At 37.7% G+C, this 26419-nt stretch overlaps 7 protein-coding genes, 1 long non-coding RNA gene and 3 other non-coding genes across 17 annotated transcripts; 8 read left to right on the top strand and 3 right to left on the bottom strand.

Annotated features, from left to right (window-relative positions):
- Positions 1 to 2405: 2405 nt before the first annotated feature.
- On the top strand, positions 2406 to 8225 carry LOC17876090. Of its 2 annotated transcripts, none has more exons than XM_023777825.1 (10): positions 2406 to 2698; positions 3419 to 5536; positions 5629 to 5758; positions 5846 to 5937; positions 6094 to 6338; positions 6435 to 6521; positions 6632 to 6731; positions 6836 to 7037; positions 7172 to 7298; positions 7919 to 8225. In XM_023777825.1, exons 1-10 carry the CDS (start codon positions 2600 to 2602, stop codon positions 8010 to 8012), a joined length of 3294 nt encoding a protein of 1097 aa, XP_023633593.1. In that variant the 5' UTR covers positions 2406 to 2599; the 3' UTR covers positions 8013 to 8225. The 2 variants fall into 2 exon arrangements, with proteins under 2 accessions (XP_023633593.1, XP_023633592.1); XM_023777824.1 differs by having other exon boundaries at positions 7163 to 7298.
- A 502-nt stretch (positions 8226 to 8727) lies between these two features.
- LOC17876470 (protein PMR5) lies at positions 8728 to 10657 on the top strand. The gene is made up of 5 exons (XM_006280505.2): positions 8728 to 9131; positions 9395 to 9566; positions 9652 to 9830; positions 9919 to 10077; positions 10179 to 10657. Exons 1-5 carry the CDS (start codon positions 8761 to 8763, stop codon positions 10510 to 10512), a joined length of 1215 nt encoding a protein of 404 aa, XP_006280567.1. The 5' UTR covers positions 8728 to 8760; the 3' UTR covers positions 10513 to 10657.
- Positions 10658 to 11235: 578 nt separating this feature from the next.
- On the top strand, positions 11236 to 11322 carry LOC111829129. Its single transcript, XR_002832687.1, has one exon. It is a non-coding gene; the product is annotated as a small nucleolar RNA SNORD25 (small nucleolar RNA).
- Positions 11323 to 11566: 244 nt separating this feature from the next.
- Positions 11567 to 11661, top strand: LOC111829150. Its single transcript, XR_002832705.1, has one exon. It is a non-coding gene; the product is annotated as a small nucleolar RNA R38 (small nucleolar RNA).
- A 128-nt stretch (positions 11662 to 11789) lies between these two features.
- Positions 11790 to 11883, top strand: LOC111829151. The gene has a single exon (XR_002832706.1). It is a non-coding gene; the product is annotated as a small nucleolar RNA R38 (small nucleolar RNA).
- Positions 11884 to 13033: 1150 nt separating this feature from the next.
- Positions 13034 to 14821, top strand: LOC17875402 (ran-binding protein 1 homolog c). Its single transcript, XM_006279639.2, has 4 exons — positions 13034 to 13239; positions 13355 to 13506; positions 13613 to 13738; positions 14341 to 14821. The coding sequence occupies exons 1-4, from the start codon at positions 13088 to 13090 to the stop codon at positions 14556 to 14558; spliced, it is 648 nt and encodes a 215-aa protein (XP_006279701.1). The 5' UTR covers positions 13034 to 13087; the 3' UTR covers positions 14559 to 14821.
- Positions 14822 to 17072: 2251 nt separating this feature from the next.
- LOC17877077 (RING-H2 finger protein ATL63) lies at positions 17073 to 18207 on the top strand. The gene has a single exon (XM_006280780.2). It carries the CDS (start codon positions 17154 to 17156, stop codon positions 18087 to 18089), a length of 936 nt encoding a protein of 311 aa, XP_006280842.1. The 5' UTR covers positions 17073 to 17153; the 3' UTR covers positions 18090 to 18207.
- Positions 18208 to 18615: 408 nt separating this feature from the next.
- On the bottom strand, positions 18616 to 20400 carry LOC111828717. Of its 5 annotated transcripts, none has more exons than XR_002832497.1 (4): positions 19912 to 20400; positions 19314 to 19628; positions 19081 to 19227; positions 18616 to 18992 (listed from the first exon to the last, which is right to left on the bottom strand). It is a non-coding gene; the product is annotated as an uncharacterized LOC111828717 (long non-coding RNA). The 5 variants fall into 5 exon arrangements; XR_002832498.1 differs by having other exon boundaries at positions 19081 to 19203; XR_002832495.1 differs by having other exon boundaries at positions 19081 to 19356; positions 19487 to 19628.
- Positions 20401 to 20810: 410 nt separating this feature from the next.
- LOC17875127 (ataxin-7-like protein 3) lies at positions 20811 to 22239 on the bottom strand. The gene is made up of 4 exons (XM_006281120.2): positions 22136 to 22239; positions 21885 to 21956; positions 21239 to 21550; positions 20811 to 21141 (listed from the first exon to the last, which is right to left on the bottom strand). Exons 2-4 carry the CDS (start codon positions 21921 to 21923, stop codon positions 20947 to 20949), a joined length of 546 nt encoding a protein of 181 aa, XP_006281182.1. The 5' UTR covers positions 21924 to 21956; positions 22136 to 22239; the 3' UTR covers positions 20811 to 20946.
- A 388-nt stretch (positions 22240 to 22627) lies between these two features.
- On the top strand, positions 22628 to 23402 carry LOC17875258. 2 transcript variants are annotated; one of them, XM_006281930.2, is made up of 2 exons: positions 22628 to 22813; positions 22953 to 23402. In XM_006281930.2, exon 2 carries the CDS (start codon positions 23054 to 23056, stop codon positions 23303 to 23305), a length of 252 nt encoding a protein of 83 aa, XP_006281992.1. In that variant the 5' UTR covers positions 22628 to 22813; positions 22953 to 23053; the 3' UTR covers positions 23306 to 23402. The 2 variants fall into 2 exon arrangements, with proteins under 2 accessions (XP_006281992.1, XP_023644387.1); XM_023788619.1 differs by having other exon boundaries at positions 22925 to 23402.
- On the bottom strand, positions 23369 to 25914 carry LOC17875624 (farnesol kinase, chloroplastic). Its single transcript, XM_006280786.2, has 5 exons — positions 25417 to 25914; positions 24522 to 24589; positions 24305 to 24436; positions 24008 to 24123; positions 23369 to 23892 (listed from the first exon to the last, which is right to left on the bottom strand). Exons 1-5 carry the CDS (start codon positions 25729 to 25731, stop codon positions 23600 to 23602), a joined length of 924 nt encoding a protein of 307 aa, XP_006280848.1. The 5' UTR covers positions 25732 to 25914; the 3' UTR covers positions 23369 to 23599.
- Between the last annotated feature and the right edge of the window lie 505 nt (positions 25915 to 26419).

The following is a 26419-nucleotide window of genomic DNA, read 5'->3' as shown; positions in this document are numbered from 1 at the left end:
GAAAGAATTCGAACAAACCTGACCAAACTTTGTATTTTCTGTCTGCATCATCATATTATTAATTATTATTATTTGGTATGTGATTAGAGATAGTGGTACGTGATCCATGACACTGTTTGTACGATATTTGTTTTTAATGTATTTGTTTAAAAAAAATTGAAAAATACTAATAAATAAAAAGTATGAAAGTAGTGTCCCTTGTTTATTATAAAAAGGAAAACGACTACTGTTTTATAGTAATGGAAGCAGATCAAATGCATGCAACCGAACAAACCCATCAATGCCTTTTTGTGTGTGTGTGTAGCGGCATTAACGAAGCTGCTCCACTGGGGTTGGCTGCTCTCTTTCGCATTCTCCACATAACCCCTTTCATTATTATGATTATTCCTTTTTTTTTCTAATTAACTTTGCGATGGATAACATAAAGTCTGTTGGTTTTTAATAGTCAAATAATACTATTATTTTGTTATAAGTCACTCAAAGGACAAATAATATATGTAACAAAAAAAATGCTTTAATTATTGTGGGAGTAATATAATTTATTCATTTTTTTATTTTATTTTTGAAAGAAGAAAAGTATAATAAGCGTGTGTACCAATAGGGGAGGGAATCCATGAATTCTGATTTCTTCTTCTTCTTCTTCATCTTCATCTTCTGCGTCTGACTAATAAAAAAATAAAGGAAAAGGATGAATTGGAATAAGAAAGCATGCGGGACCTTACTGATAGCGACTAACCATTGCTAGTTTATCAGCCGACGCCACTCACGACAAATCCCCAAATGGCACTTTCTCATTGGACAGACCATCTTGACTTTTTATGCTCCTCCTCTCGATCCACTGTATCTATAATGTATTCTCTCTCTCTCCGACTACTACTACTACTAGCGGCCAAGCACTCCTGGGCCAGAAAGAGCACATATAACGACACCACCAATGTGTGTGTCTATACGATGATGATGACATGTCTCAAGGCCCATAAATTAAGTCCTAAAGTTTGGCCCATTATCACTTCTTTCCTAACAACTCGTTTCTCCTCAGTCCTCCCCCTTCAACGGAAAAAATTTAGGCCAGGAATATATTGTAAAAATGGTAATTAATGAATGAAATATGTGTAAATATCTATTTCACAAATTTCCCGTATCTTGACATACGTATATATAATTCTGTAAATATATTTGTTTCTTTGTTAGTAGACCTCGAGAGTGTGTGTGTGACTGTGTGTGTCAATCTATTATTTATACAGTACTCGCGCGTTTTCTTCTTAAATACCAAGTAGGCAAAGTTATACAATTGAAAGTGAACCGAAAATAACGATCATCTCGAAATGAGAATTTTACATTGTGATTTAGATGAGACCTATAAGGTAACGACCTTGCCTTGCTCAGCAATCCATCATATGTTCCCAACATCCATTTTCGGCGACAAAATACATGCGGATCGATAGAGTCTAATTAAATTTGCGTGGAAAGGATTCCTATCTCTATCTATACATATGCACTCTTTCAAGAGGTATAGTTGGAAGAGCAAGAGTTACAACAATAGTCGCTTGATACCTCTTTGTCTATCTCCAGTTACACCTCTCCGTCTCCTTTGAAAAATGTCTCTCTTTCTGATTTGTTGCTTGCCGCGATCTGTGACAGTCGTTTTGATACTAACATTTTTTTTCTTGGAACATGGGCAACAGTTTTGTATAGAATTTTAGCTTATATACAATTCATTTCCAACTGGTTTTGTTTTAAATGGCATCGAACTTTATATGCATCTTAAGATATTCACTTGTAGCACTTGGAAACGCATCAAATGGTATCACAAACGACAATTCTACACGACGCACTAAAAACTATATACATTAGATGGGCTCTACTTGTATCACACTCGTTATGGACATCTCTTTATTCTTATCACACTTGATCAAGATCAGACGCTGGAGATATACGGTTAGTTTGCTTCCATCTCCATCAATATGCATAATTACATCAATATTCAAAAAAAAAAAATATATATATATATGCATAATTACATTCATAAAAATCTTATCTATGCTTGTAAAATATATTTCCAAACAATCAAATGTAATTCAGTATAGTTAATTCATACAAAGATAAGTGACAAAATAAATACCACAAATCGTGAATTGTTATTGTTTAATATAGAACAAAAAAACTTAATAAACAGATAAAAAAAACAAAGAATGAAGAAAAAATAAGAAATAAGATGGTGAAAATAGGTAATTTTGGATTTTATAAAAAAGTAATTGTTTGTACTTTGTAGTACTTTTTTACTGATTGGAAAAAAAGGAAACTGTGCACTAACTAATTGTAAATTTACCAAAAATTGAAATTTCTATTCCACGTTTGTAAAAAATTAAAATAAAAACAACAAAAAAAAAAAACAAAATCAAAGTCCTTATTTAATTAGGGGAATTAGACTATAGGTAGAGAGAGTACAGCGTTACTTGGGGAGAAAGCTGCTACTCACACACCTAAAGTAGCTGCAAAATCTCATCTTTTACCCATAATTCTTCTCTTCTACCCTTTCGGAAGTCTCTCCTAAGACTGCCTTTTCCCCCAAATTTCTCCCCCGAAGTCGAAGCTTTCAATGCCATCGCCGGAGGAAGAAGAGCCGAAATTCGGCTTAAACAGCACCGGTAGAAGAAATCTCCGCCGGAAAAAGCTTCTCGCCGGTGAAAAAATAGAGGTAATTAAATCCACTGGCTTTTCGTTCCCTCCCGCTTGACTGTATCGTTCCCACCGTGGGTCTTTCGATTGTAGGGTTTATAGGGTTTATGAGTTTCCTAATTTCGGTGATTTTGCACCTTTTCGTTTAGAGATATTTGATAAAATTGCGGCTGTTTTCCAATGTTTGGGTTTTGATGGTGGAGCCTTGTTGGTAGATTTGACTTTTGTGAAAGCTACTACACTGTTTGCTTCTCCATTTTATAAATTTTGCTTTTTTGGGTGCTTGTGTAGCTTTTTGTTTCGCTTTTGACAAGTTATTTAAAGGATTATCTAGTTTCCACTCTTAATGCAAACTTATTATCTGTTTTTTTGTTAATAAATTTGATGAATTTCGCCTTTTTTGGAAGGTTGTTGCAGTATACTTTCACGTTTTGGATTTGATCTTCAAAGCCTACTAATTGGTGGATTCGACTTTTATGAAAGCTGCAATTGTCTATTTTTCCTTTATAAATACCTTTTGTTTTTGATGTTTCTTTGCGTCTCTAGATAGCTTTTTATGGAGATTTTAGAAGTTAACTTGAAAGTTTCTCTAGTCTCAATGCTTAATGCAAACGTACATCTTGCTTTCGATGAGTTTTATCACTTCTGTTTTTGGTCAACTTTTTTAATCTCATCTGTTTAGTATAGTTAATATTGCTTCGGTTTCTAATTCTAGAAAGTAATTGTTTGGCTCGTTTAGGTAAGAAGTCTTGAGGAAGGGTTTCTCGGTTCTTGGTATTTAGGAACTGTGATTGCAGCGAAAAGGCGATGTCGGCGTTGTATCAGATATGCTAACATTCTCTCTGATGATGGTACTGATTATCTTGTGGAAACTGTTGATGTTTCCGATGTGGTAGAAGGGTTGAATTCTGATTGTACTGACGTTTCTGATACTTTTCGTGGACGTTTAAGACCTGTGCCGCCAAAACTGGAAGTTGATAAATCGAAGCTTGTGTATGGGATCTGCGTCGATGTATTTTTCAGTGAAGCTTGGTGGGAAGGTGTCCTTTTTGACCACGAAAATGGTTCTGAGAAAAGGAGAGTTTTTTTCCCTGATTTGGGTGATGAAATGGATGCTGATCTTCAATATTTACGTATTACTCAGGATTGGAATGAGAGTACAGAGATGTGGAAGTGTCGTGGGAGATGGTTGTTTCTTGATTTGATTGAGACATATAAGGAGGATAATTATCTCCCGGTTTCCGTAAAGCAACTTTGGTATGACATCCGGGACAGGATTGGTTTTGCGAGAATCCAGGAATGGACTTGCTCTACTAGGTATTTATGGGAAGATTTGATGCTTGAGGTGATTGATGATAATCTTAGAATTACCGTTAACCAGTTTCTTCATGATTATGACGCTGAAAGATTCCCTCAATTGAAGCTCTTAAAAGAAGCTTCTCAGGCGGTTAGTGAGACCAATACTTGTCTCAGCGGTGTGCTAGTGATTGCTCAAAAAGAACAACAATTTTCCTGCACTGACAAAGATTACCAACTGGCAAGCCAGATATGTCATTCTTTGTCTGTCTTAACTTCTGTTTCTGGTATAAGGTCAGAGACAAGGTACATCAATAGGGAAACCGAATTTTCCAGCAAGAAATCTACTGCCGTTGATAAAAAGTTGATACTACACAAGAAAACTGGAAACTGGCATCCTTTTAATTGTGTTGCTAAATCATGCCCACAAGCTGTGTCAAGCTTTATCAGGTCAATGTCACCAGAAATGGCCACACATGTCAGAAAACATATTAAGTCTATGGGGTGGACCATAGAACATATGGTAGACGAAGCTGGGAGGCAAAGGTTTCGCTACCTCTCACCAAATGGAAGATTAACAGAGCATTCTCTTCGTCAAGTGTGTTTCAGATTGAAACAACGTGATGAATCCTTGACTACTCCGAGGATGGCTAAGTTTCCTATTCTGTCTTGTGATGATCAGACGTATAATACCCAGAAAATGAGGTGTATTGTTTTGGCATTGCCGGCGAGGAATAGAACTGTCGGTCCTGGTGAAGGAAGGACACCGCCTGCTGAAACCTTGCTTGAGTGTGATACACAAGGAAATGAGGAGATTTTCACGGAGGAGAGCCGCCATTTTTGTCCCAGAAATGCCTTCTCGGGTCAAAAAAAGACACTCTGCGTTAGGCTTGAGCCAGAAACCAAAGCTCAAGGCATACAAAGGTTGAAAAGTAAGCGTAAACAGAAACATAAGCTTAGATATAACTCCAAGAAGGAAGAAGTGATTACAGGTTTGCGAAATGTTGATATGAGGATGAGAAGGGGGAACACTTCAAGAATGTTAATGGATATCAAGAATCGAGTAATTGGTCGTGGTAAAACTCGTGTGTTACGATCAAGCAAAAGAGTGCAGCGGGTAATAACTCCCATCTCAAGAAATCACAGTCCACGTAGTATTCTTTCCTGGCTCATCGACAACAATGTGGTGCTACCTAGGGAAACTATACGATGCCATAACCAAAAGGATGACACTCTGAGAAAAGAGGGGAAACTAACCCGTGAGGGTATAAAATGCAGTTGTTGCCGGCGAATTTTCACTATAAGTGGATTTGAAGTTCATGCTGGTAGTGGATCCTGTAGAGCAGGAGCCAATATCTTCCTGGATGATGGAAGATCTCTTTTGGAATGCCAAATAGAAGCCTATGAAGCAAGAAAGAAAGCACAACCGCCTAATATTCTGAAGATAAAATTGCGTCAAGGGGAGAACGATGTAATTTGCTCCGTTTGTCACTATGGCGGCAAACTGATTCTCTGTGATGGATGTCCATCTGCCTTCCATGCAAATTGTCTTGGGCTGGAGGTTTTATCTTTTTCTCTTATTTCACTAAGTCCGTGGTTAAAATTTACTAATCTTTCTCACGGTCTCTTAACACGTTCTTGTTGGAAATGCAGGATGTTCCAGATGGTGACTGGTTCTGCGCATCATGTTGTTGTGGTGCCTGTGGACAAACCATTGTGAACGCTACTAGCAAATATGCCAAGGAAGAATATTTTATCAGTTGCAAGCAATGCGAACTTAGATGTAAAAAATTCTTCCCTATGCTAATACAAAAGGTCAACACGAAATATTAATTGATATTGAGTTCTGTTTTATATGTGGTTCATATAGATCACCCTAGCTGCATGCGTTATGATGGTGCCGGTGATTCATTAGATATATTCTTGGTAGATAAGTGGTTTTGCAGCAAAAACTGTGAAAAGGTACATAAATCAAAATCCCGTGTTCCATTTGTGTTTATTACCATCCATCAGAAGACTAACTAAGCAGCCAACAAAGGAAATCAAAGCTGCAGTTAAGATTATATACTGCATGCCATACTCAATATTGCTCTTACGTAAAATATACTGTTTTTATAGATATTTGAAAATCTCTGTGAGCTTATTGGAAAACCGAGAGAGGTGGGCGTGGACAATTTAACGTGGAGATTGTTGCAGTCCTTGGAACCAAATACATGTGGGATTGACGCTTCTAAAATTGAGGATGTGGCAGAAAATCACTGTAAACTGAGTGTTGCCCTTGATGTGATGCATGAACTTTTTGAGCCTGTGAAAAGACCTCATGCTGGTGGAGATCTTGCTGAAGATGTTATTTTTGGCAGATGGTAAGAGACAAACAAGGAATACCATTAAGTATTACATGCAACAGCCTTCTGTTACACTCTTTCCCATCAGACTTCCTAACTCTAAAAAAACTGCAGGTCAAAATTCAAACGTTTGAACTTCAGTGGATTTTACACGGTACTTCTAGAAAAGAATGACGAGCTGGTTACTGTGGCTACTGTCAGGTAGGCTTTGTAAAGCTTAAAATATCTATTTACAAAATCAAAAAAATTGTTGCCTGTATAAACCTCTATTGATATATTAGCTTGACATATTCTGTTTGTTTCCATTTCAGAATTTTTGGGAATAAAGTTGCAGAAATGCCCTTTATTGGTACTAGATTCCAGTATCGCCAGCGCGGCATGTGCCGGGTTTTGATTAATGAACTCGAAAAGGTGTTTACTAATGAAAAATTCACATCACCCCTTGGCTCAAGACGCCTTGTTTGCTTATCCTGAATATCTCTTAACTGTTAGATTGAAAATGCTGTGTTTTCCAGGTGCTCATTGAATTGGGAGTTGAAAGGCTGGTACTGCCTGCTGTTCCAAGCGTGCTGAACACATGGATCAATTCATTTGGATTTACAAAGATAACACTCTCCAAAAGGAAAGACTTTCTGAAATTTGCCTTCTTGGAATTCGGACGAACAATATTGTGCCAGAAGATCTTGAGCAGTGTGGCAGATCCATTTCTAAGTAGAGGTAAGTTCCCTTGTTTTTTGTTTTTGTTTTGCTGATGAGGTAAGTCCCTTTGTTTGCTTTCTTTATCATCAAAGACTGTAAGCTTTTCAAACTCAATCATCTTGAATAAGGATTTGAAACTTCAGTTTATGCAGTCTCTCTAGGTGAACCACACTGTGACATTCTCGGGACTGAAGACAATTCTGCTTCTGATGATAGATCAGAAGTACATCAAGCAGAACAGCACGTCGATGAGTCTATCTCCACCAAAAATCCACCAGAGTATGATGTTCTAACTCTCACTCCTCTCATTCACTAATTAAAAAAAAAAAAAAACAAACAACGAGAAAACAATAAAATAATAAAATGCTGCAAATGTCTCGCATGAGTCCTTGAGAATTAAGTAACCAATACAAAAATAAATAGGGGAGTCCATGAAAGTAAGGATCCATAACATGGTGGTATTGTTGTATCTCTGGGATATAAACAATAAAGTCCTTAAGTTATAAGATTGAAGAACAAGTTTCAAGAAATGTCGACTATTCTTGGCAACTAGCTGAGTCAAAAGATGATGGGTTAGGCTTTTGAATGTGAGTAGCGAATTGGAACAGAAGTGTAGAGGCTACAATAGGAGAGGGAGAGTCTATGAGAGTAAGGACCCTTAACATGTTGATTTGACATTGGTTGTGCCTTTTATGATTTACATGTGTGATAAAACTGTTTAAGAGTAAATCTATAAGTTAGAAAATGACAGACACGAATTGAGAAACAAGTTTCGAGAGATCTGGACTATGCTGGAGAACTGATCAAGTCCAAAGTTAATAAAATAGGTTTCTGACTCTGTGGCAAGAGAATCCGTGGATCGTATAAGCTTCATACAAATTGTTTTTCGTGGTTTGCAGGGAAATAAAAAAAGATGAACAATTGTTATTGAAGAGGAACAATATTTTGAAGTGTTACACAAGAAGAAAGTCAAAATGCATGAGGTTAACATGATGAAGTATGAACAGTCGGAGGGGAGAGCCTCCTCTAGTCGAGATACTTTGTCTCCACGAGCTGTGTTGAGAATCTTGGAGCATGGAAGGTTGAGATTTTACGATTATTGTTTGTGTATAATAATCTTTAAGTTGGGAAACAACAAATCCCACAAAGGTGTCGAAAAATATGTTAATTGAGAAAGAACGAAGGGAACAAATGCTTTACTTCTCTTCTGACACTTTGATAATATAAAATCTAATTTTGCAAGAAAGAAGAAGCATGTATTTATTATTAAGCAAAGTATTATATGCCCCCTTTGTGAATTGTGTAAGCATAACTTTGAGATATATAATAATTCATTTCAAATCTATTGCTATCAATTATAGGTGCCTTCTTTATAAATCCAACTAATCATGCAGAAACAAAATTTAATCCAACAAAATCTTCCAGCAAAGAAGACAAAAAAAAGTTTAGCAAGGTTTAGATTTATCTTCTCTCCCAAAGATTATTTAAATTTTAGATTTCATCACCGAATAATACGAAAAATTTGAAATATGTAAAAAATTTACACAAGTAAGAGGACCCACGTGAACGCCCCATACCCATTTGCACAGAGACAACACCACCCATAGATAACCCCCAAAAATAAAATAAAAATCTGAAAAACAAGACACACTATTGTTTCTAAAGATATTTATTTTCCCATCTCTCAACTCAATTATTTTTACAGCTTCCTTTTTTGTGTTTTCCGGGAAAAAGCAAAAAGATGGGTTCTCTTCATCTTCTTGGCATCTCGGTCTCCGCCATTTTCTTTCTTGTTGTTCTTCTGTTCCTTCAACAACCAGAACAATCTTCTTCAGCCATTATACTGAGCTTGAAGAAACGCCATGGAAGCTCAGGTAGCAGTAGTAGTGGTAACCAGTACAGCTCGAGCAGACCATCAGCTGGTTTCCAAGGGAACAGGAGCACTTGCACTCTCTTCCTCGGCACCTGGGTTCGTGACAACTCTTATCCTCTCTATAAACCTGCGGATTGTCCCAAGATCGTCGAGCCTGAGTTCGATTGCCAGATGTACGGTCGTCCCGACTCTGACTACCTCAAGTATCGATGGCAGCCTCAGAATTGCAATTTACCCACGTATTTACTTTCTCCCTCTTCTTCTTTCTTTTGATAACTTGTGTTTTTACTCGTAGCTAGTGAGGTTCCAGTTCATCTGAAATCTGAAATTTTGACCGAGTTTAGTTGTCAAAATGTATTCTTTTTGCGAACCCATTTGAAAGTATTCTACTTTAGTTCCGTCTCTTTAAGCTTTTTTTCGATTGCTATTAAATCAGGTTGTCTTTTAGATAAGAGATTTTGTGGATATAGTGTGTAATTTCTTGTCTACGCAAATGGAGTAGGTTCAATGGTGCTGAGTTTCTGTCGAAAATGAAGGGCAAAACCATAATGTTTGCGGGTGATTCATTGGGGAAGAATCAGTGGGAGTCTCTGATCTGCCTCATTATGTCATCTGCACCCTCCACTCAGATCGAAATGAGGAGAGGCCTCCCCCTCTCCATCTTCAAATTCTTGGTAATGCTCTCTCTGTGTTCTTATTCCTTCAGTGTCTTACGTTTTGTGTCTCAGGCTCTGTAAGAAACTGTTTTTGGATGTCTAGGACTATGGGATAACCATGTCGTTTTACAAAGCTCCGTTCTTGGTGGATATAGACTCTGTTCAAGGCAAGCGAGTGTTGAAACTGGATGAGATCTCTGGCAATGCAAATGCGTGGCACGATGCTGATCTCCTCATCTTCAACACCGGTCACTGGTGGAGCCACACTGGAAATATGCAAGGGTTAGTAGTTAACACTTCCAATTGTTTGATTCTGGAATGTCAAAAGTGTTTTATATGCTTATGCATTGATCTCCTTTGTGAACAATAGATGGGACTTGATTCAATCAGGCAATACTTATTACCAAGACATGGACCGTTTCGTCGCAATGGAGAAAGCACTTCGTACTTGGGCATATTGGGTCGAAACCCACGTTGATAGATCCCGAACCCAAGTCTTCTTCCTCTCCATTTCTCCAACACACGACAAGTAACTCTCTCTTTCTCTGTCAGTTGTTAAACTTGAATCACTTATGATGTTTTTGAAAGGAATGTCCTGAAACAACTTGTATGTGTTTTGTGAATGATCAGCCCGAGTGACTGGGCGGCATCATCGTCTTCGGGATCCAAGAACTGCTACGGAGAAACAGAACCGATCACAGGAGCAGCTTACCCAGTGAGTTCATACTCAGATCAGCTAAGATCAGTGATCGTTGAAGTGCTACACGGAATGCACAATCCGGCTTTTCTTCTCGACATAACACTCCTCTCTTCCCTCAGAAAAGACGGTCATCCGTCTGTATACAGCGGTCTCATTAGCGGTTCACAGAGGGCTAGACCGGACCAGTCAGATTGTAGCCATTGGTGTTTGCCTGGTCTACCTGATACGTGGAATCAGTTATTGTATACCATTCTCTTCTATTAGCCCGTTTCTAATCTTCTTCCATCATATTATTTTCGGTTAGTAATATTTTAACACATTGGAAGAGAATCTTTACGATTAAGGAGGCAGTCAATTGTATAAACTTTTGAGGAAATTTTCTTTCTAATGATTTATAATTTTAATTTCATTCAACAAAGGCTACAAAGCAGAGTACTAACAACAACATACAGAGGCAACGACAAAAAAAAAGTCACCTTATTGGGCCTGTTTAAATATACTCAATGGGCTCAGTTACAAGCCTTTTAGGGTTTTTTTCATTCAGAACTTTTCAATATAAATATAAGAAGTTCTAGTGCATAGTCTAATCAACTAGGTGAATTCTAAAGGTTTTAGCAGCCAGCATCAATAGAATCTCAGTTCACTTAGAAGCTTCTTCTTTGATTCTGTAATTTTCGTAGTTTTTGGGTTCTCTTTTATTTGATACTGGTCTCTTACATTGGTTCTCTAGTGTTTTTGTCTCACGGTTTCTGAATTGAAAGTAATTGGCTTCATCAGATAGTCTATGGGATTTATTCGTTCCCATATGATTCGTTCCCTTGAAGCAAAATCAATCGTGTTGCTTTCGTTTTTTTATATTCTCACTCATCTTCCTTGCTTTTGTATTTATACAATCTCATTGATGTTGATGTGGGAGAAACACACCTGAGCAACTATATTATATATTCTTTAATCTCCGGATTTGATTTATTTTATGTAATCTTATGGAAGAACAGTGATGAGTCAATTTACAGACCTGTAATGATTGCGGTAATGATCGCATTTCATTATGAACATCTAAGGGACTGAGTTCTTCTTTCTTTTGAAATCTCAAATCTTAGTAATAACTTTCATTTTCTCGTGCTACTTGAAATGGTTTTTGTTTAGATCTGATAATAGAGGCTGATGAAGATTAGATATAATGGTTACTGAACTTTTCAGTGTTGAAATATTATCTTTCTTGACTAGGACGGTCTGAGGCTTCTGTTTTGTGATTTTTTTATTTAAAAAAAAAAATCATGATTAGAGAAATTTACAAGAAATGTAAAATGAAGTTTTGAGCTGTGGATGATGAACACAAATATCAAAAAATACAGTTATCCCTGTCTGAGGATTTTAATCCCGTTGATGATTGATTTGTAATCTGACACAACACATTCACACAAACACTAATATGATTCGGAAGTTATAATGGTTTGCAATTTGTGTGAGGCTTATGTCTCTCTCTAGTTATCATGTGTTTTTGTTTGATTTGAGAAGTTTACGAGGATGTTTGGTATTAGGATTGTGGATGATGAGAACAAATATGAAAAATACAGTTATCCCTGTCTGAGGATTTTAATCCCGTTGATGATTCATATCTAAGCTGACACAAGACAATACCTATATATATCTTTTTGGCTTTTGATTGTTGACCATTCTTTTGTATACAAACACTAATACTGTTACTATTAGCATTGTGTAATCCCGTAAAATTCAGGAACCTACGACTATCTCATGACAATGGAATTTTAGTCTTTGCTTGTCATAGAATTGCTCCGACCACATTGTGAGATAGATGCCATTTTGATAGAATTCATTCGCAGTTGAAAAATCCGAACGAGTTTTGAAATGGAGGAGACACGTCAGCTTGATCAAGATTCTTTTTTGTACTGGTACTTGCAAGTTAGTGTGACTTGATTAAAAATAGATCGTCTCGGCTGCTAATATCGGTCATGTGTTGATACTTGCTAGTTCATCTTTCATTAATTATGTACAATGAAAAGGTGTTTATGTACCAAATGTAAAAGATCATAGCAACGAACTGTACTTTAAAGACAAGGCAACAAGTAAAAAAAATATGAATGTCGTTCCCAAAATCTATTACCGTTGGTGGTATGAGAGATCAAATGAGTAACTACCTACTTATGTGCTCTCTACTCTCAAATTTTGTACACTTCCTTGTCTACAAACCGCACCTTGAATGCCAATAATGTCAGCAACACTTACACTAGTATAATCATTTTGTAAATAATCCATTTCAGACTCTCAAACTCCATGCGTGCACGCTAGTTTTGGTTTGTCAACGAAGATACCAAAACTAATAAAATTCGTATTAAATTAAAGAAGATACTCATAATGGTCGACGTTCGTCCTCTTGGTGGCTCAGAGTCAGAGGCAATTGGTGTTAAATTTAGATAAACGTATACATCAGTTTTCTATAGAGATTTAATACTATTCAAATGCTTTACTCTACCTTTTACACGATAAGGCTTGATTATATCACTGTCTAGGTTTTGTGTTGTGGCACTCCTTAGCCATGAATGTCTTCTTCTCTTCCGTAGTGGCATTGTCGTCTACATGACTTCACTTTAAGCTTCATCCAAATGTACCAACCAAAATCAAGTGTATTGTCGAACTTGGGGCTTAATGGGCTTAAATGGCTGAGTTTAAGAGGCCTATTAGCCCATAAGATAGTTCTGAAGCCTAACTTTGGATTATAAAGTTTAAAAACCCTCGTTCCCGATTTCTCTCTTCTGGTCCTCGAAACTTCTACTGAACAACAAACGTTGCACACTCTTTTCAACAGTTGGATACAGAGATGGCGAGCACTGAGCCAGAGCGTGAGAACCGTGAAGAGGAAGCTGAAGTCCACGAAGATGAAGACACCGGAGCTCAGGTCGCTCCGATCGTCAGGCTTGAAGAGGTTGCTGTCACCACCGGCGAAGAAGATGAAGACGCTCTTCTCGATCTGTATGTTACTCATTCTATTACACTTTTTGTTCCAATTTCTGTGTCCTTTTCTCCTGTTAGGTTTAGTGTCGGATTTTGATTGAGATGCCTTCTGTTTATTTTTTTGATCTGTAAGTAAATCGAAGATGTATCGATTCGATAAAGATGGGAACCAATGGAAGGAGAGAGGAGCTGGAACTGTCAAGCTGTTGAAGCATAAGCAGACTGGCAAAGTTCGTCTTGTTATGAGACAGTCTAAAACCCTTAAGATCTGTGCCAATCACCTCAGTATGTTTTTATTCTCATTTCTGCGTCACTCTCTGTTGGATTTCTATTTTTTCTATGGGCTAAAATTCGTGTATCTCTTGTGGGAATTATGTGTTTGTACCTGCAGTTTCGTCTGGGATGAGTGTTCAGGAACATAGTGGAAATGAGAAGTCATGTTTATGGCACGCTACTGATTTCTCCGACGGCGAGTTAAAGGATGAGCTCTTCTGCATTAGATTTGCATCTATTGAGAGTAAGTTTTCTTGTATAATCCTTGGCTTTCTCATTCCCTGTATACTTATTTTTTATTAGGAGTATTGTGGTTAACATTCAGTATTCGAGATCATTTATGTGATAGTCGTAATTTGGGGTTCTCGAATCAGAGAAGGTGGTGTTGAAAGTACCCTTTACATGACTCTAGTTGTGAAGATACAGTTGAAGTCTCGGGGATTGTGATTAATCAAGTTCTTATAGAGAGCTGAAGACAGAAACAAAAACGGTTCTGATTTTGTAGTGACAGTACTTAGATTGTTGCCTAGTGCTAGGGACACATTGTTATCTTAGATCATTAGTGAAAGTGTTAATATCTCAAGCCATTGTCCTAGACTCAGTTGGTGTCTGAGGTTGTGGGTCTTATCACTAAGGATATAAGCAAAAGGATAATGTGATCCGTAAGATGTTAAACAATTACCATAGTCGTATATATGCTGTGACTTAGTGTGTAAGATGCTGATATTTGCTATGAGAGTAGAAAAAGTCTCCCTAGGTAATAAGTACAGTATTGTGCTGTCTACATGATCAACTTCTATGGTTTTAGGTTTTCAAGTGGCTAACTGATAGTCTTTGCACCAACAGATTGCAAAACGTTTATGGAGAAGTTCAATGAAATAGCTGAAAGCCAGCAAGCAGGGAAAGAGAGCAAAGAGGGCGACGAGGCAGCTGGTTTACTTGAGAATCTCTCTGTCAAAGATAAGAAAAGCGAGGAGGAAACCAAGGAAGCAGAAAAAGAAGAGCCTGCAAAGGAAGAGAAAGAAACAACAAAGGACAAGGAAGAAGACAAGAAAGCAGAGTGATCAAATTAAAAGTGTTTTACTTTAATCAATCATAATATAAGATATATATAGATATATTACTTGGCACTGAACATGGTGGTAGCTTCAAAAAGGAGTTTTCTCCACTGTCGCCTCTCAAAGGTTTTCAAGTCTTTTGCGCTGTGTTAGAGAAAGAGAATCTTTTTAATTATTTTTATGCTGTTGTTGTGTAAGTGTTTTCGACTATGATCTATGGTATTTTTACACTCTCGTTTGGCTAAAGATAACATTTTTTTTTTTTCTCATCATACTACTATTATTGTAAGCTTTCATCATAAATCTTCCGGAATGGATTGACCAGAAGATTACATTTAGTAATTGACATGAATGAATTGCGACAATTCCATTCATAGGGGATGATGATGTTATGAGTTGTGACAATAATGTGGTGGTTCTAAAAAGTGAAAACACTAGTGAGTTAATTTAGGGGCCAACATATGGACTGGACCTAAACCCAAAAAATACGAAAGGCTCCACCACAATAACACCATGTTTTAAGCACTTACCTATCTCTCGTCTCGTCTCAACCATCTTTAGATTTTGTTGTTCGACCATGAGCTGGTCTGGTCTCCCTTGAATATCAGATTTATGGTATGTCCCATTTCTAAGTACGTTTTGAATGTATTTTTTTTTTTTTTTTTTTTTTTAATATCTTCATTCTTTATAATGCAACTGTGTACAACAAAACAAACCAAATGGAGGAGAAACTGAATGCATAAAGCTAGCTAACCATTACAACATGGACCAACAATGATAGGTGTTCAAAAAAAAAAGTAAAGAAGGCTAAAATGCTTGGAAGTTGGAAAAAGAAAAAAAGAGAGGCCCAAAAATAAGGAGTAGGGAGCTGTTGGCAAGTGCAACTGCAAATCCTTATTTCATGGGAAGAAAGAGTGACTTTTTTTCTGGTCAATAAAGTTCTTTTAGACTCTAAAAATCCCTCATCACAGAGGCCTCTCACCTCTCTTCTTACCTATCTACTACATTTATATCATCCTTGTTATTGTCCCATGACTGCCATTGTCAAGGTAAGTCATTTTCTCACACCTATTGATAACAATTATTATGCCACTCAAGTACCTGCACTCTATATCTGAAAATAATGCAAAAACAAATAATAATAATAAAAAAACTCTTATATGGAAACATGTTTGACCCTTTTAGCTAATCAAAAGTTAGGAGTATTCTAATCTATAGTAATGGTACTGTAATATCGAGAAGTGAAAGAAACAAAAAAAAAAAAAAGGTCATGGGGATTTGTTATTTTCTTGGGTAAACTCCGTGGCCTTGACGACTGCAGCACTTAATATTGCAAGTTTCATCAAAAACCATCCTCGGCTCCTCGTGATGAGGTCCTGTGAACATCGAAATTATATATTTCTCAGGTATGTATTGATATGATCCCATTACTAACGAAGAGTATAAGGATTTTGATTAAATAGAGAAATAAACAAAGAGGAGGAGGTATTGATGAAAAAAAGAGAAATAGCATATAGCAGCGTTCCTAGTCTTCTACTTTTTTTTGCTTTATGTTCACGTAATATCTTCCCATCTCCCTCTAACGATCTCTTTCCCTAATAACTTGCCTTCTTTTCTAAGCTACCTTTCATGTGACCTCCATTACCATTACCTACTTCTACTCTTCTTCTTCTTCGTCTCTATATAATATTATTACCTCCATTATTTCTTTTTCTTTGATCTTGAAAAATTTCTCATTCTTATTTGTTTGCGTATAAATTTATTCTTGCTGACTACAAACAAAAAAAACCTCCGAATCTTCCACGATTTATAGGGGATGTGTTGTGATCTTCTTACGAAAGAAAATATAAGCGATGAGAAGAGAATTATTAAACAACTATCAAATAATTGGAATGAATGATTATAATAATATTGTAATGCGTTTATATGGACTTATTTTATTCTACTAAATGACAATATAGGAGATATGCTATAGAAACGTAAGATTACCCCTCTGATGTAACGAGAGACTGTCTTTTGTAAGTTGTTTATGTCATAATTAATTAAGGGATGTGTTTGAAACCTAAATACGAGTGTGTATACTATAAAACAATTTTAATAGAAACTTAATATGATCTATAGAGATGCAAAAAACAAACCCCACCCCCAGCTTGTTTTAAGACTGATCACAACCTCCTCCTCCTCCAACTCTATTATTTTGGTTGCAACCACAACACACTAAAAGACAATGACCCACTCAATCAAAATTCTTTATTTTCTCACTCGATAAAAAAATTGGTTCGAGACCTGAGAGTTAGTTACTTCATTTAAATAATCTTTTAAATTTATAAATTTATTGTTGACCAAATATCCAGATTTTATGGGTTTATAAAATAAATGAGGATCACTAGCTAATAAATTTATTTCTCTTTGTTTTACGTGTTTTTGATTTTCCCTATAATACACTAGTAGTATACAGTATTATACATTTTACTTTATCAATTATTATATATATATATATATATATATATAGTTTAACACTCCCAACAAATCTTTAAGAGAAATGATGATGAGGTGATCCAAGAGAGTGGAGAAAAAGGCTCTGAATAAGCAAAGCAAAAGATGATGAGCGAACAAGCAGACGGCTCGAAGAGTGTTAAAAGCAGTCTCTCAAGCTTCCTCAAGATCTTATCTTCTTACAATTCCAATGTTCTTTTGGCTGCTCTCGTCTTCCTCCTCTTAGTCGTCCTCTTCGTTTTGCTTCTCCATTTCTACGCTCGCTTCTTCTGGTCTCCCTATCATCAAGATTTATCCTCCCTCGCTCGACGCCGCCGGAGACGACGACGTACCCGCAGAAGAACGGTGACGACAACAAGAATCATACCTTCTCTCCCACTCGGACTCGGAGGTTTCGATGCTGGAGTTAACAACGCCCCTGCTGTTGTTACAACAAACGATGACAAAGGTTTGGATTTGTCAGTGATTTCTTCGATTCCTCTGTTTGTTTACGAAGATGACGAGGATCAAGATGATGATGAAGAAGAAGAATGTGTGATATGTCTTGGTTTGTGGGAAGTCGGAGAATTTGGAAGAAAGCTAAGAAATTGCGGACATGGGTTTCACGTGGAGTGTATAGATATGTGGTTGTCTTCTCATTCCACTTGCCCTCTCTGTCGTTCCCCTGTTCTCCCCCCCTCCGTTGACGACAACCTCAAGCCGGCCGTTGACGCCGTCCAAGAAGAAAGTGAGGTTAGACTGCAACTGTCTCCAGCCGGAGAAGATGATCGGAGATTCTCACTGTCCCTTCCTGAGATGGAAGATGATCACAAAACAGGGGTTGACGACGGAGACGGAGACGGAGACCGTAACGGCGTCGGAGAAGGAGAGGTTAGAATTGAAGTGTATGACGAGGAGGAGATCAACGGTGGAGGATCATCAAGAGGTGATCGGAGGTCAATGTCAATGACGTCATCAGCCTCGAGTTCGTTGATGAGGATGTTAAGTTGTAGTAGCACTAGTAGTAGATCGGAGCGTAACAAAGTGTCGCCGTTTGTCTAAGTAAACGTTATAATTATTAAATACTTTAGATCAATACAAACATGTTGTTGTGAACAGTTTTGGTAATGGAAAATGAAAATAACCAAAAGTAGAAGTATACAACAGAGGTAATCATCTACTTGATTCAAGCTTTTTAGGTTGAATCTTATGATTATGCTTACGATTACCTCATGACGTTTGTAATCTCAATTAATCTTATAATTCTTTCAATTGGATCCCAATGTGAAATCAAAGAGAGTTGTGATGAGAAATTGAAAAAAGCGTAGAAAGCGACAGTGAAATGTGTTAGAGAATCTCAAAAGGCCTACATCATCTCACTCACTTCTCTCGTTTGGGATCAAAAGCAACTACTGTTTAACTTATTGTTACAAACTTAAAGTTATGCTTTTGTATTTTCCATTGTTCTTGGCATCTTCTTCTAGCTTCCCTATCACTTCATATTCACAGTAGGACACCGTGCTTTGCAGTTTTATTAAAGACTAGTCAATTTCATGTACATTGTACATGTATATAGAACAAAGAGATAAATAGAAAACGAGTGATGAATTACGAGAAACGTTAACTCTACAATGGCCACAACATATATAACCTTTATGATATTTTAATGATACGATTACGATCAGAGTATGATTTCCCATAAAAGGAGCTGAGAGGTTGTTTTCAAAGTTTACTTTTTTGATTGCTTACTCTACTAACACTCTTTGTACTTTATTTTAGACATAACCCTGAAAACTCTCACATTAACTTAATTCTTCCCCAAAGACAAAAGCTTAACTATTCACAGATTGGGAAACGTACAAAAGGCCAAAATCGGTGGGAGTGAGTGATGAGGTTGATAAGCTTTCCAAAAAGGTGAACCTACTATATCCTCTTGTATCAACAACCATCTCTTTCCCGTAAAATCTGTACAATACAAGACACAAGACTAGGCTCTTATCGCTGTTAATTTTTAATGTTTGAACCTTTGACCTAAGGATATGTAAATGTTTACCCCTTGCGAGTAACATTCTATGCTTCCAAAGTTCCAAGAATGAGTCATTAGAACCACAAACCATTTAGGTTATTCGTATTGGAGGGGAATGTTCAAGGAAGTATCAAAGCTGCAGACTAGGAGCTTTTGGGGGTTGAAAGAGAGTTGCTTAATGGTACAAATGCTTAAACTAGATGAGATAGAAGCCAAAGGAGAGCTTAAAGTGCAGTGGGAAAAAGAGACAAGTTGTTTACCTGGTAAATATAGTATCGATCCCAAGACTGATTTCATTTCATTCTGCAATTGACATGCCAAGGTTATTAAGCTGGTGGAAATAGCTACATTATGAGCCTCAGCTACTTACTTTCCGATTTCCACTTCTCACTTTGTGCAAACTGAATATAAAACCTAGCAATACGATTTATACCAGTCTGGTCGAGTTAGTTACTAGGCACATTGCAGTCCAGTATAAGCCTTTCATACGTGGTGTTTCAGGCTCCTTTCAAGTTCTCTCGGGCTGTGCCATTTGTGCAGTCCTCACCTGCGACACCAGGTGACCCACTTTCTAACTGGATCAAATAAAATTAGTAATCAATTTTGTTAAGTCATTCAAATTGGCATCAAGACTCTCCAAATAACTCAAGTGCTGGGGAACAATAAGAAAGAAAACCTTATTCACTACCAGAGACACTACAACTAGTCTATCAAAGTTATTAAGTTTCCAGTCTCAGATTGTAGTAATGATGTCAAAAATGTTGAAATTGAATTGAGTTCAATAGCAGACATATATATCCTTTACACAGCAACAAACCAATTTTATCATCAGATGAGACTAAATGAACAAATGAATACCTCAGTCAGTGTGAGAAGATTGTTTATTGAATCCTTTGAGAATTGAGATGCTTACAATATCTCTCTGAAAAAAAACAAATCAAAGCGTAAAAAGGTGAATTCAGTGAGAGAGAGTCCAACCCCATCACGAGCCCTAGAGAAATGGACTTGTCAAGATAATCGAGGAAGTCTCAACGAAGGCTATCACTATCTATCTACCAGATTTGTTTTTAGAGGTTCGGAATCAATTTTATACCCTATCAGTGTGAGTGTGTACATCACATACAAAAAAAAAAACGAATACAGTCTACATACAGAGACGAAATCTCCATACAATTAGAAAGGTTACATTCTCTGTATAGAGATAGAGCCGAGTCGCGGCGGTGAACAGAGGAGGAGGAGGGAGGGAACTCGGCGGAAAAATAAACCAATCATCATGACTTTTTCCAACGGGGAGCTAAAACGTTTATAAAAGGCATCCTTTTCTTCTGAAAACGACACGGTTTCCGTTTTACCGTGACCGCGAATAGAGAGTGAGAGAGACAGCTCCACGTTGTCTAATTCGTGCAAGAATATTTTTTTCTTATAAAAGCCCATCTCAAGGCCCATTTAATTTATTGGGTCTCTTCTGAAATTTATCTCTTTCCATAGTCATTCAATTTCAATCAACCACGAGCCTTGCCGTCTTCCTCATGTTCCTTCATTGTCTCACGACGTCGTTAAAGCCACCAGTCCGACCTGTCAGAAGAGGCTTCCTCGAGCGGAACACTCAAGCCCTTTTACCTGTTGTAAGCAAGGTTTAGCATGTATATATATATATATATATGCTTTCTTGCGGTCACTTGCATATTGGGATATATGGCATATCCGCATATATATGGATTCCATCTTCTTTGTGCCTTGGATAAAAAAGATGAGGATGTTGGAACCAACCAGACAATTTAATATTTGAAAGGTATCATCAACCAAATGAAGCAAAAAAGGTACATAATAAGTCTGGTCGAATTAGTTACTAGGCACATTGCAGTCAAGTATAAGTCTCTCATACGTTGTGTTTCAGCCTCCTTTTACGTTCTCTTGGACTGTGCCATTTGTGCAGTCCTCACCTGCGACACCAGGTGATCTACTTGCTAACTGGTTCTCATTAACAGAATTTGCATATGGAGAATATCGTGGATTTGGGCTGCGTTGTGAGTTCCGGTTCTGGGCAGCTGTAGTGCTCCTGGTCGCCTTGGCACGAGCCTTTCTTCCCTGTTAGATGATTGCCAAAGAAAACAAAAATGAGGACTAGAGGAACACATTTCGGAATGGTATAGCTCCAGGGGAGAAGGAGGCAGCAAAAGTTCACCTTTCCCATGCATTTTTCCAGATGAGGAGCAAACCTTCCTGCAACAATTTGTCGGCCACAGTTCATGCAATTGAAGACTTCACTAGCTACAGGAGGGTGAGTCTGGCCAAATATATCAACAACAAATTTGGTGTTGGTTTCAAGGTTGTTGCTTGGATCAGCGACCTTAGCACGAGCTTCCACAGACAACCTCAACTCTTCTTCTACTACCTCCAAATCACGATCAAGCCCTAGTCGTGCTACCCGGTGACACTCAGATGCTACATCAGCAATCACTGAATCCACAAGATCAAGAAAAACTTGGGACGAAAGCTGCAACCAAAATTCAAGAGCAAAGAAACTTAACTCTTAACTTAACTATTAACTTTCGTAAAATAAGAGTGTAGATTCAACAAAAAGGTTCACTTTTCTTAGTCTTTCTCTAGCTAACTCAAGTGCTGCTGATCAGTAGGGGAACAATATGTATGAGTGACTTGCTCACTACCAGAGACACTACTACCAGTCTATCAAAGTTTCTAAATTTCCAATTCAGGTTCTAGTAAATTGATGTCAAACAATGAAACTGAGTTCAATACCAGACATATAAACTTTACACAGCAAAGCAATTTATCATCAGATGAGACAGAGAGACTAAATGAACAATTACCTCAGTATGAGAAGATTTATTACCCTCTGCTCCAGACATTGAAACCTCTATGAATCGGGATGCATAAAATGTCTGCCATAAACAAAACAAAACGAAAAAAATGCCATCACTATATCTACCAGATTCGTCTTTTAGAGGTTCGGAATCAATTTATACAGCTACATCAGCACGCGTACATGCTAAACATACAAACCCAGTCTCTATACATAAAAACTACAGAGACGAGATTGCCATAGAATCAGAAAGCTTACAGTATACAGCCGATCTTCGCGGCGGTGAACGGAGCCGGAGGAGGGAGAGAGAGTTTTTAGTTTTTACTTAACTCACTCAGGGGGAGAAACAACGAGCCATCATCATCAATGGCTCGCCACGGCACCCAGGCCAAAGCTAAAAATAGAAAACGGCAACCGTTTCTTCTCTTAATCATATAAACGACACGGTATCCCTTTCACCGCGACCGTAGAGACATGCACTCCACGTCGTCTAATTTTGTGCTAAACATTTTTATAAAAGCCCATCTCAAGGCCCATTAAATTATGTATTGCTGCTTTTTCTGTAGTTTAGCGCAATCGCGTCGTTGTAGATCTCTTCAGACTTTCACAATCACTCGAATCCAACACAAGCATACAAAAACAACGCTTTTTATTTTGGAGAATGCGTGAGAAGATAGATAGTCATTTTGTTTGATTGGACTAGCAAATAAATAAATAAAAAGTAATCAATTTTGTTTTCTTTTGTATGGAGAAAGAGAAGAAACAAAGAATGAGAGACACGAGGGTCTCTTCTTCTCTCTTACGGAAATTTCCGGGAAAGTCACCGGAGCCAGGTTATGGGAGCCACACGATAAGGGTTTTATTCAAAAGTCGACAACGACGTCGTGCGTAATATCATTATCCCAACGCCAACCATATATAGCGCAATCACTCAACGTCGGAATCTCACTTTCTTCTACACCAACCTTTATGCACAAATCTATCTACTAATATTATCTCTATTCATATTTATTTAAACTCTTCTTTTCTTCTGTGGTGGTGACATAGTTTCTCTTCGTTTGAGAATATATTTCAGACGCAACCCTCGAAGATGAACAAAGATGATGAGTGAAGCAGCCATTATTAATCTATAGAGCAGGAGTTGTGATTTAAGAATAAGAGAGTACCTCTGCTCTAATGGTCACTATGATGGTGGACGAAGCCCTGAGTCCTGAAGACGCCGAGGGACTTCCCTTCACAAGAGACAAACACTACGCCATGCATGGTGAGATCTTGACGCTACTTCTTGTCACCAGCTTTGCTCTCTTCCTCTTGTTCCTCGTGTTGCTTCCTTGTCTTAAACGCCGTTACAGTCACCAGTCCGACCTGTCAGAAGAGGCTTCCTCTAGTGGAACACTCAAGCCTTTGCCTGTTGTAAGCAAACAATAGATTTCGACGTACCCCAACAGGCCAAACAACTAACATCTGCTTGTATTGATTGTCTATTACAAATTGTAGAACGTCTGTAACTCATCATTATGTCTCACTAATGGATATAACATTACAACATTTAATCCAGCTGCAATTGCAGCTGAAAATTAAGATCCACGGACAACAACAATATGAGATTTTCACTAATACGTACATATACAAGAAGATACGGATTATGAATGGAGTTTTACCTCCTAATGGCAATCAAGCTAGACCCTTTATTTGATGATACAGAACAAACGGAGGGCATTATTAGAAGAGTAGAATACCAACCAATGCAGAGGTTAACGAGATGGTCAGATTATCGTCAATGTCGGTGCTAATGGGGAGTGATTCCACAAGAGCTGATGCTATAGAGATGATGGCGAAACGAAGAATCATTCCCCCGCTATCCTCGATGTAACCGAATGAAGCAAAGTAGTACATATAGCCAACAGATGCTATGAACCCGGCAGTGGCCATTCCAATGCTCCCAGCAAATGATTTGTTTCTGTTGTAAGGAAGCTTCTCTGTTCCAAGACGCCTCCCCATAATGTCAGCCATACCTTTTAACATCAAGTGAGGAAACACGCGTGTATAAGATTCATCATTCAATCGATTCAAATTCCTGATACAAAGTTGCTAATGTTATTCTGTCAAACCAAAGCTAACTGTACCTACCATCTCCTGCGCAAAGGTTACATATCACCGCAATCGCGGTTGGGGATGTTTTCCAACAGAAGATACAGGCCACTGTGATTGAAAGTGCATAATAAAGAGGTCCCTTAAGTAGTTCCCTGATGCAGAGAACAACTATAGACACTTTGTAAAGTGACACAAAGAAATAATAAACAGTGGGTCTTGAATCTTGATCAAGGAAAGTTAGTAACCAAGATTGCTAAGAGCTAGTTAAAAAGTTGTGATCCAATTAAAGTCATATTCTAAGCATGTGATAGGTACTTTGTATGATTCAGCTACCTGCGATCTCCATGTCTGCTCATTGACTTGATCGTTCCTTCGTCGTGGTACACTCCTAGCCCTAGCAATAGCATCCTTATTATATTGAGTCCAGGTACAAGAGATGCAAAAAGCGCTCCTTGGATTCCAGAACTGAAATAGTTAGTACAGGGATTAACTGGTGAAGCTGAAATGCCAAGGTGGTCCTATCAAAATCGATCCTTTTATTCAGTATTACCTGAACAGCGGCCAGCAAAGCATAAAAACTAGCCCAATATTTATATGCACAAGCTTTCGGATGAGTTTCTGAAAAACAAGAAAAAACACCAATGTCAACCACAGATGCTAAACCAAATGCCTCTTATAAATTTTTCATACAATGGTTCAGTCGGTCTTGACAGAATCAGACAGCATGTGGCTCTTATAAATTTGATGGGTTCTGAGATGATATCTCGATCACAATAAGGTCAGCAAAAGCCAGTAGCTAAAGCCAAACATGTGTTTCCACAACCAAAAAAGCATTACAGAATATTTGCTAACCATCCTATTCCGCAGTTACAAAGTCCAGCATCACCATAGAGAAGCTAACTGTCATTCCTCATACCAAGCTACATATGTCCCAATAAGTGCATATATGAAGACTCATACCAAGAAATAAGCCCTTCAAAAGTATAGCAAACAAATCATGCAACATTTAAGTTTACAAAACACCATATATTAAAAAAAAAAATCTAAAAATATGATTGAATTTTCAAGTTACGATGATATTGTGATTCTAAAGCACGGATTCCAAAAAAAAGAAAAAAAAAAAAAAGCATCCCCGATATAGTTTCTGAGCAGTGTAGAACATTTGTCACTCTAATTTACCAGAATTGGGGTTCCTTTCCCTTTATCTTCACTACAAAAGCCTCTCCAAATTCACATTGATATTTGTTTTTTCTTTTTCTTTTGTAACTCGCCATTAATGCCATTACTCGATACAGCTACTATACTCATAAGAAAGAGTTTGTAATTGTAATGTTGCTTCTACTCAGGAAATTGCAGATTCAGAGTAAAAAAAAACTTTCAAAAAACAAAACTTATGCAAAAAAAAAAATCAAGGAATCGACGAGTGTGTGTATGGAAAAAGGGACCTGGTCGAAGATGCCGCGTTTGCCAATCTCTCCCCAGAAACCGAGGCAGGAGAAGGCGACGATGCCGGTGATCCCACAGGCGCTTAAATCTGATAAAACCGAATTTCCCGGAAACATAACGGCGGCGAGAGAAGAAGACCTATGACGGGAATCGATCGTCGTCGGAAACCTAGAGCGTGGTCTAAGACCAGTGGCGAATCGAAGAGTGAGGAATCGTGGAAGCGGAGAGAAGAAGAGAGGGAGAGAAGTAGGAGGAGGAGATGAAATGAAAGAGCAGAGCTTAGTAGTTGTTGTTGTCGTAGTAGTAGTAGCCATTTTGTGCAACACACGAAACAAAGAGGACCTCTTCTTCTTCGGATATTTTCTTCTTCATCATCTCATTTAATTTCTTTTTCTGGGACAGTTGAAAGCGCACAAAAAGTTTGGTTTTCTCGATTACTTATTTATTTCCATAAGAGTGGGCACATCCATCTCTCTTGATTTGTTTCCCAAAAAAGGCTTGTTTTGTTTTACTATTTTTCGGTTTCTACTTTTATACTCTAAAGGGTTCGTTCACTTTTGTTGATTTACTAGATACTGAAACCAGATGTATCATCATCATTTAGGTTTTTGATTCTTTTGTTACCCTCGTCACCATAGCAAAATTAGTCTGTGTTCAACTGATCTCGTTCTGCCACATGCTCGCTAATCAAGATTGGGATATGAAATTAAGATGTTCCTAGTGTAGCTTGAATTTGATCTTCATAGGCTTCCAGCGTTACAAATTATATCAGACCCCAAAATCAAGCCAGACGGACCACAATTTGTTATTATGTATCTGCTATAACAATTCGGCCTGGTTAGTCTAGTAGACTTTTTGGGTCAGAAAAGTCAAAGTTTTTCTCAATCAAATCAATTGTTTTTTTCCATGATTAATTCATTATTCAGTTTATATGAAAGACAATTCAATAATGGTGGAAAATACTCAGATTTTGATAAGCATAGAAAAGTGATTCAGATTCCC

This window comes from Capsella rubella, unplaced genomic scaffold (assembly GCF_000375325.1).
Source record: "Capsella rubella cultivar Monte Gargano unplaced genomic scaffold, Caprub1_0 scaffold_8, whole genome shotgun sequence".
Taxonomy (NCBI): domain Eukaryota; kingdom Viridiplantae; phylum Streptophyta; class Magnoliopsida; order Brassicales; family Brassicaceae; genus Capsella; species Capsella rubella.
This window is presented reverse-complemented; position numbering and strand designations above follow the sequence as displayed.

Bases quoted from the DNA above. Each gene is read 5' to 3' on its own strand.
- LOC17876090 (XM_023777824.1), top strand. From the start codon at position 2,600: ATGCCATCGCCGGAGGAAGAAGAGCCGAAATTCGGCTTAAACAGCACC. The intron at 2,699-3,418 runs GTAATTAAATCC...TGGCTCGTTTAG, and splicing joins TCGCCGGTGAAAAAATAGAG to GTAAGAAGTCTTGAGGAAGG. The intron at 5,759-5,845 runs GTAAAAAATTCT...TGGTTCATATAG, and splicing joins CAAGCAATGCGAACTTAGAT to ATCACCCTAGCTGCATGCGT.
- LOC17876470 (XM_006280505.2), top strand. From the start codon at position 8,761: ATGGGTTCTCTTCATCTTCTTGGCATCTCGGTCTCCGCCATTTTCTTT. The intron at 9,567-9,651 runs GTAATGCTCTCT...TTGGATGTCTAG, and splicing joins TCTCCATCTTCAAATTCTTG to GACTATGGGATAACCATGTC. The intron at 10,078-10,178 runs GTAACTCTCTCT...GTGAATGATCAG, and splicing joins ATTTCTCCAACACACGACAA to CCCGAGTGACTGGGCGGCAT.
- LOC17875402 (XM_006279639.2), top strand. From the start codon at position 13,088: ATGGCGAGCACTGAGCCAGAGCGTGAGAACCGTGAAGAGGAAGCTGAA. The intron at 13,240-13,354 runs GTATGTTACTCA...TTGATCTGTAAG, and splicing joins GAAGACGCTCTTCTCGATCT to TAAATCGAAGATGTATCGAT. The intron at 13,507-13,612 runs GTATGTTTTTAT...TTGTACCTGCAG, and splicing joins GATCTGTGCCAATCACCTCA to TTTCGTCTGGGATGAGTGTT.
- LOC17877077 (XM_006280780.2), top strand. From the start codon at position 17,154: ATGATGAGCGAACAAGCAGACGGCTCGAAGAGTGTTAAAAGCAGTCTC.
- LOC17875127 (XM_006281120.2), bottom strand. From the start codon at position 21,923: ATGTCTGGAGCAGAGGGTAATAAATCTTCTCATACTGAG. The intron at 21,551-21,884 runs GTAATTGTTCAT...TTTTGGTTGCAG, and splicing joins ATAAATCTTCTCATACTGAG to CTTTCGTCCCAAGTTTTTCT. The intron at 21,142-21,238 runs GTGAACTTTTGC...ATCATCTAACAG, and splicing joins TGGAAAAATGCATGGGAAAG to GGAAGAAAGGCTCGTGCCAA.
- LOC17875258 (XM_006281930.2), top strand. From the start codon at position 23,054: ATGGTCACTATGATGGTGGACGAAGCCCTGAGTCCTGAAGACGCCGAG.
- LOC17875624 (XM_006280786.2), bottom strand. From the start codon at position 25,731: ATGGCTACTACTACTACGACAACAACAACTACTAAGCTCTGCTCTTTC. The intron at 24,590-25,416 runs GTCCCTTTTTCC...CTTGTTTTTCAG, and splicing joins AACGCGGCATCTTCGACCAG to AAACTCATCCGAAAGCTTGT. The intron at 24,437-24,521 runs GTAATACTGAAT...TAACTATTTCAG, and splicing joins CTTTGCTGGCCGCTGTTCAG to TTCTGGAATCCAAGGAGCGC.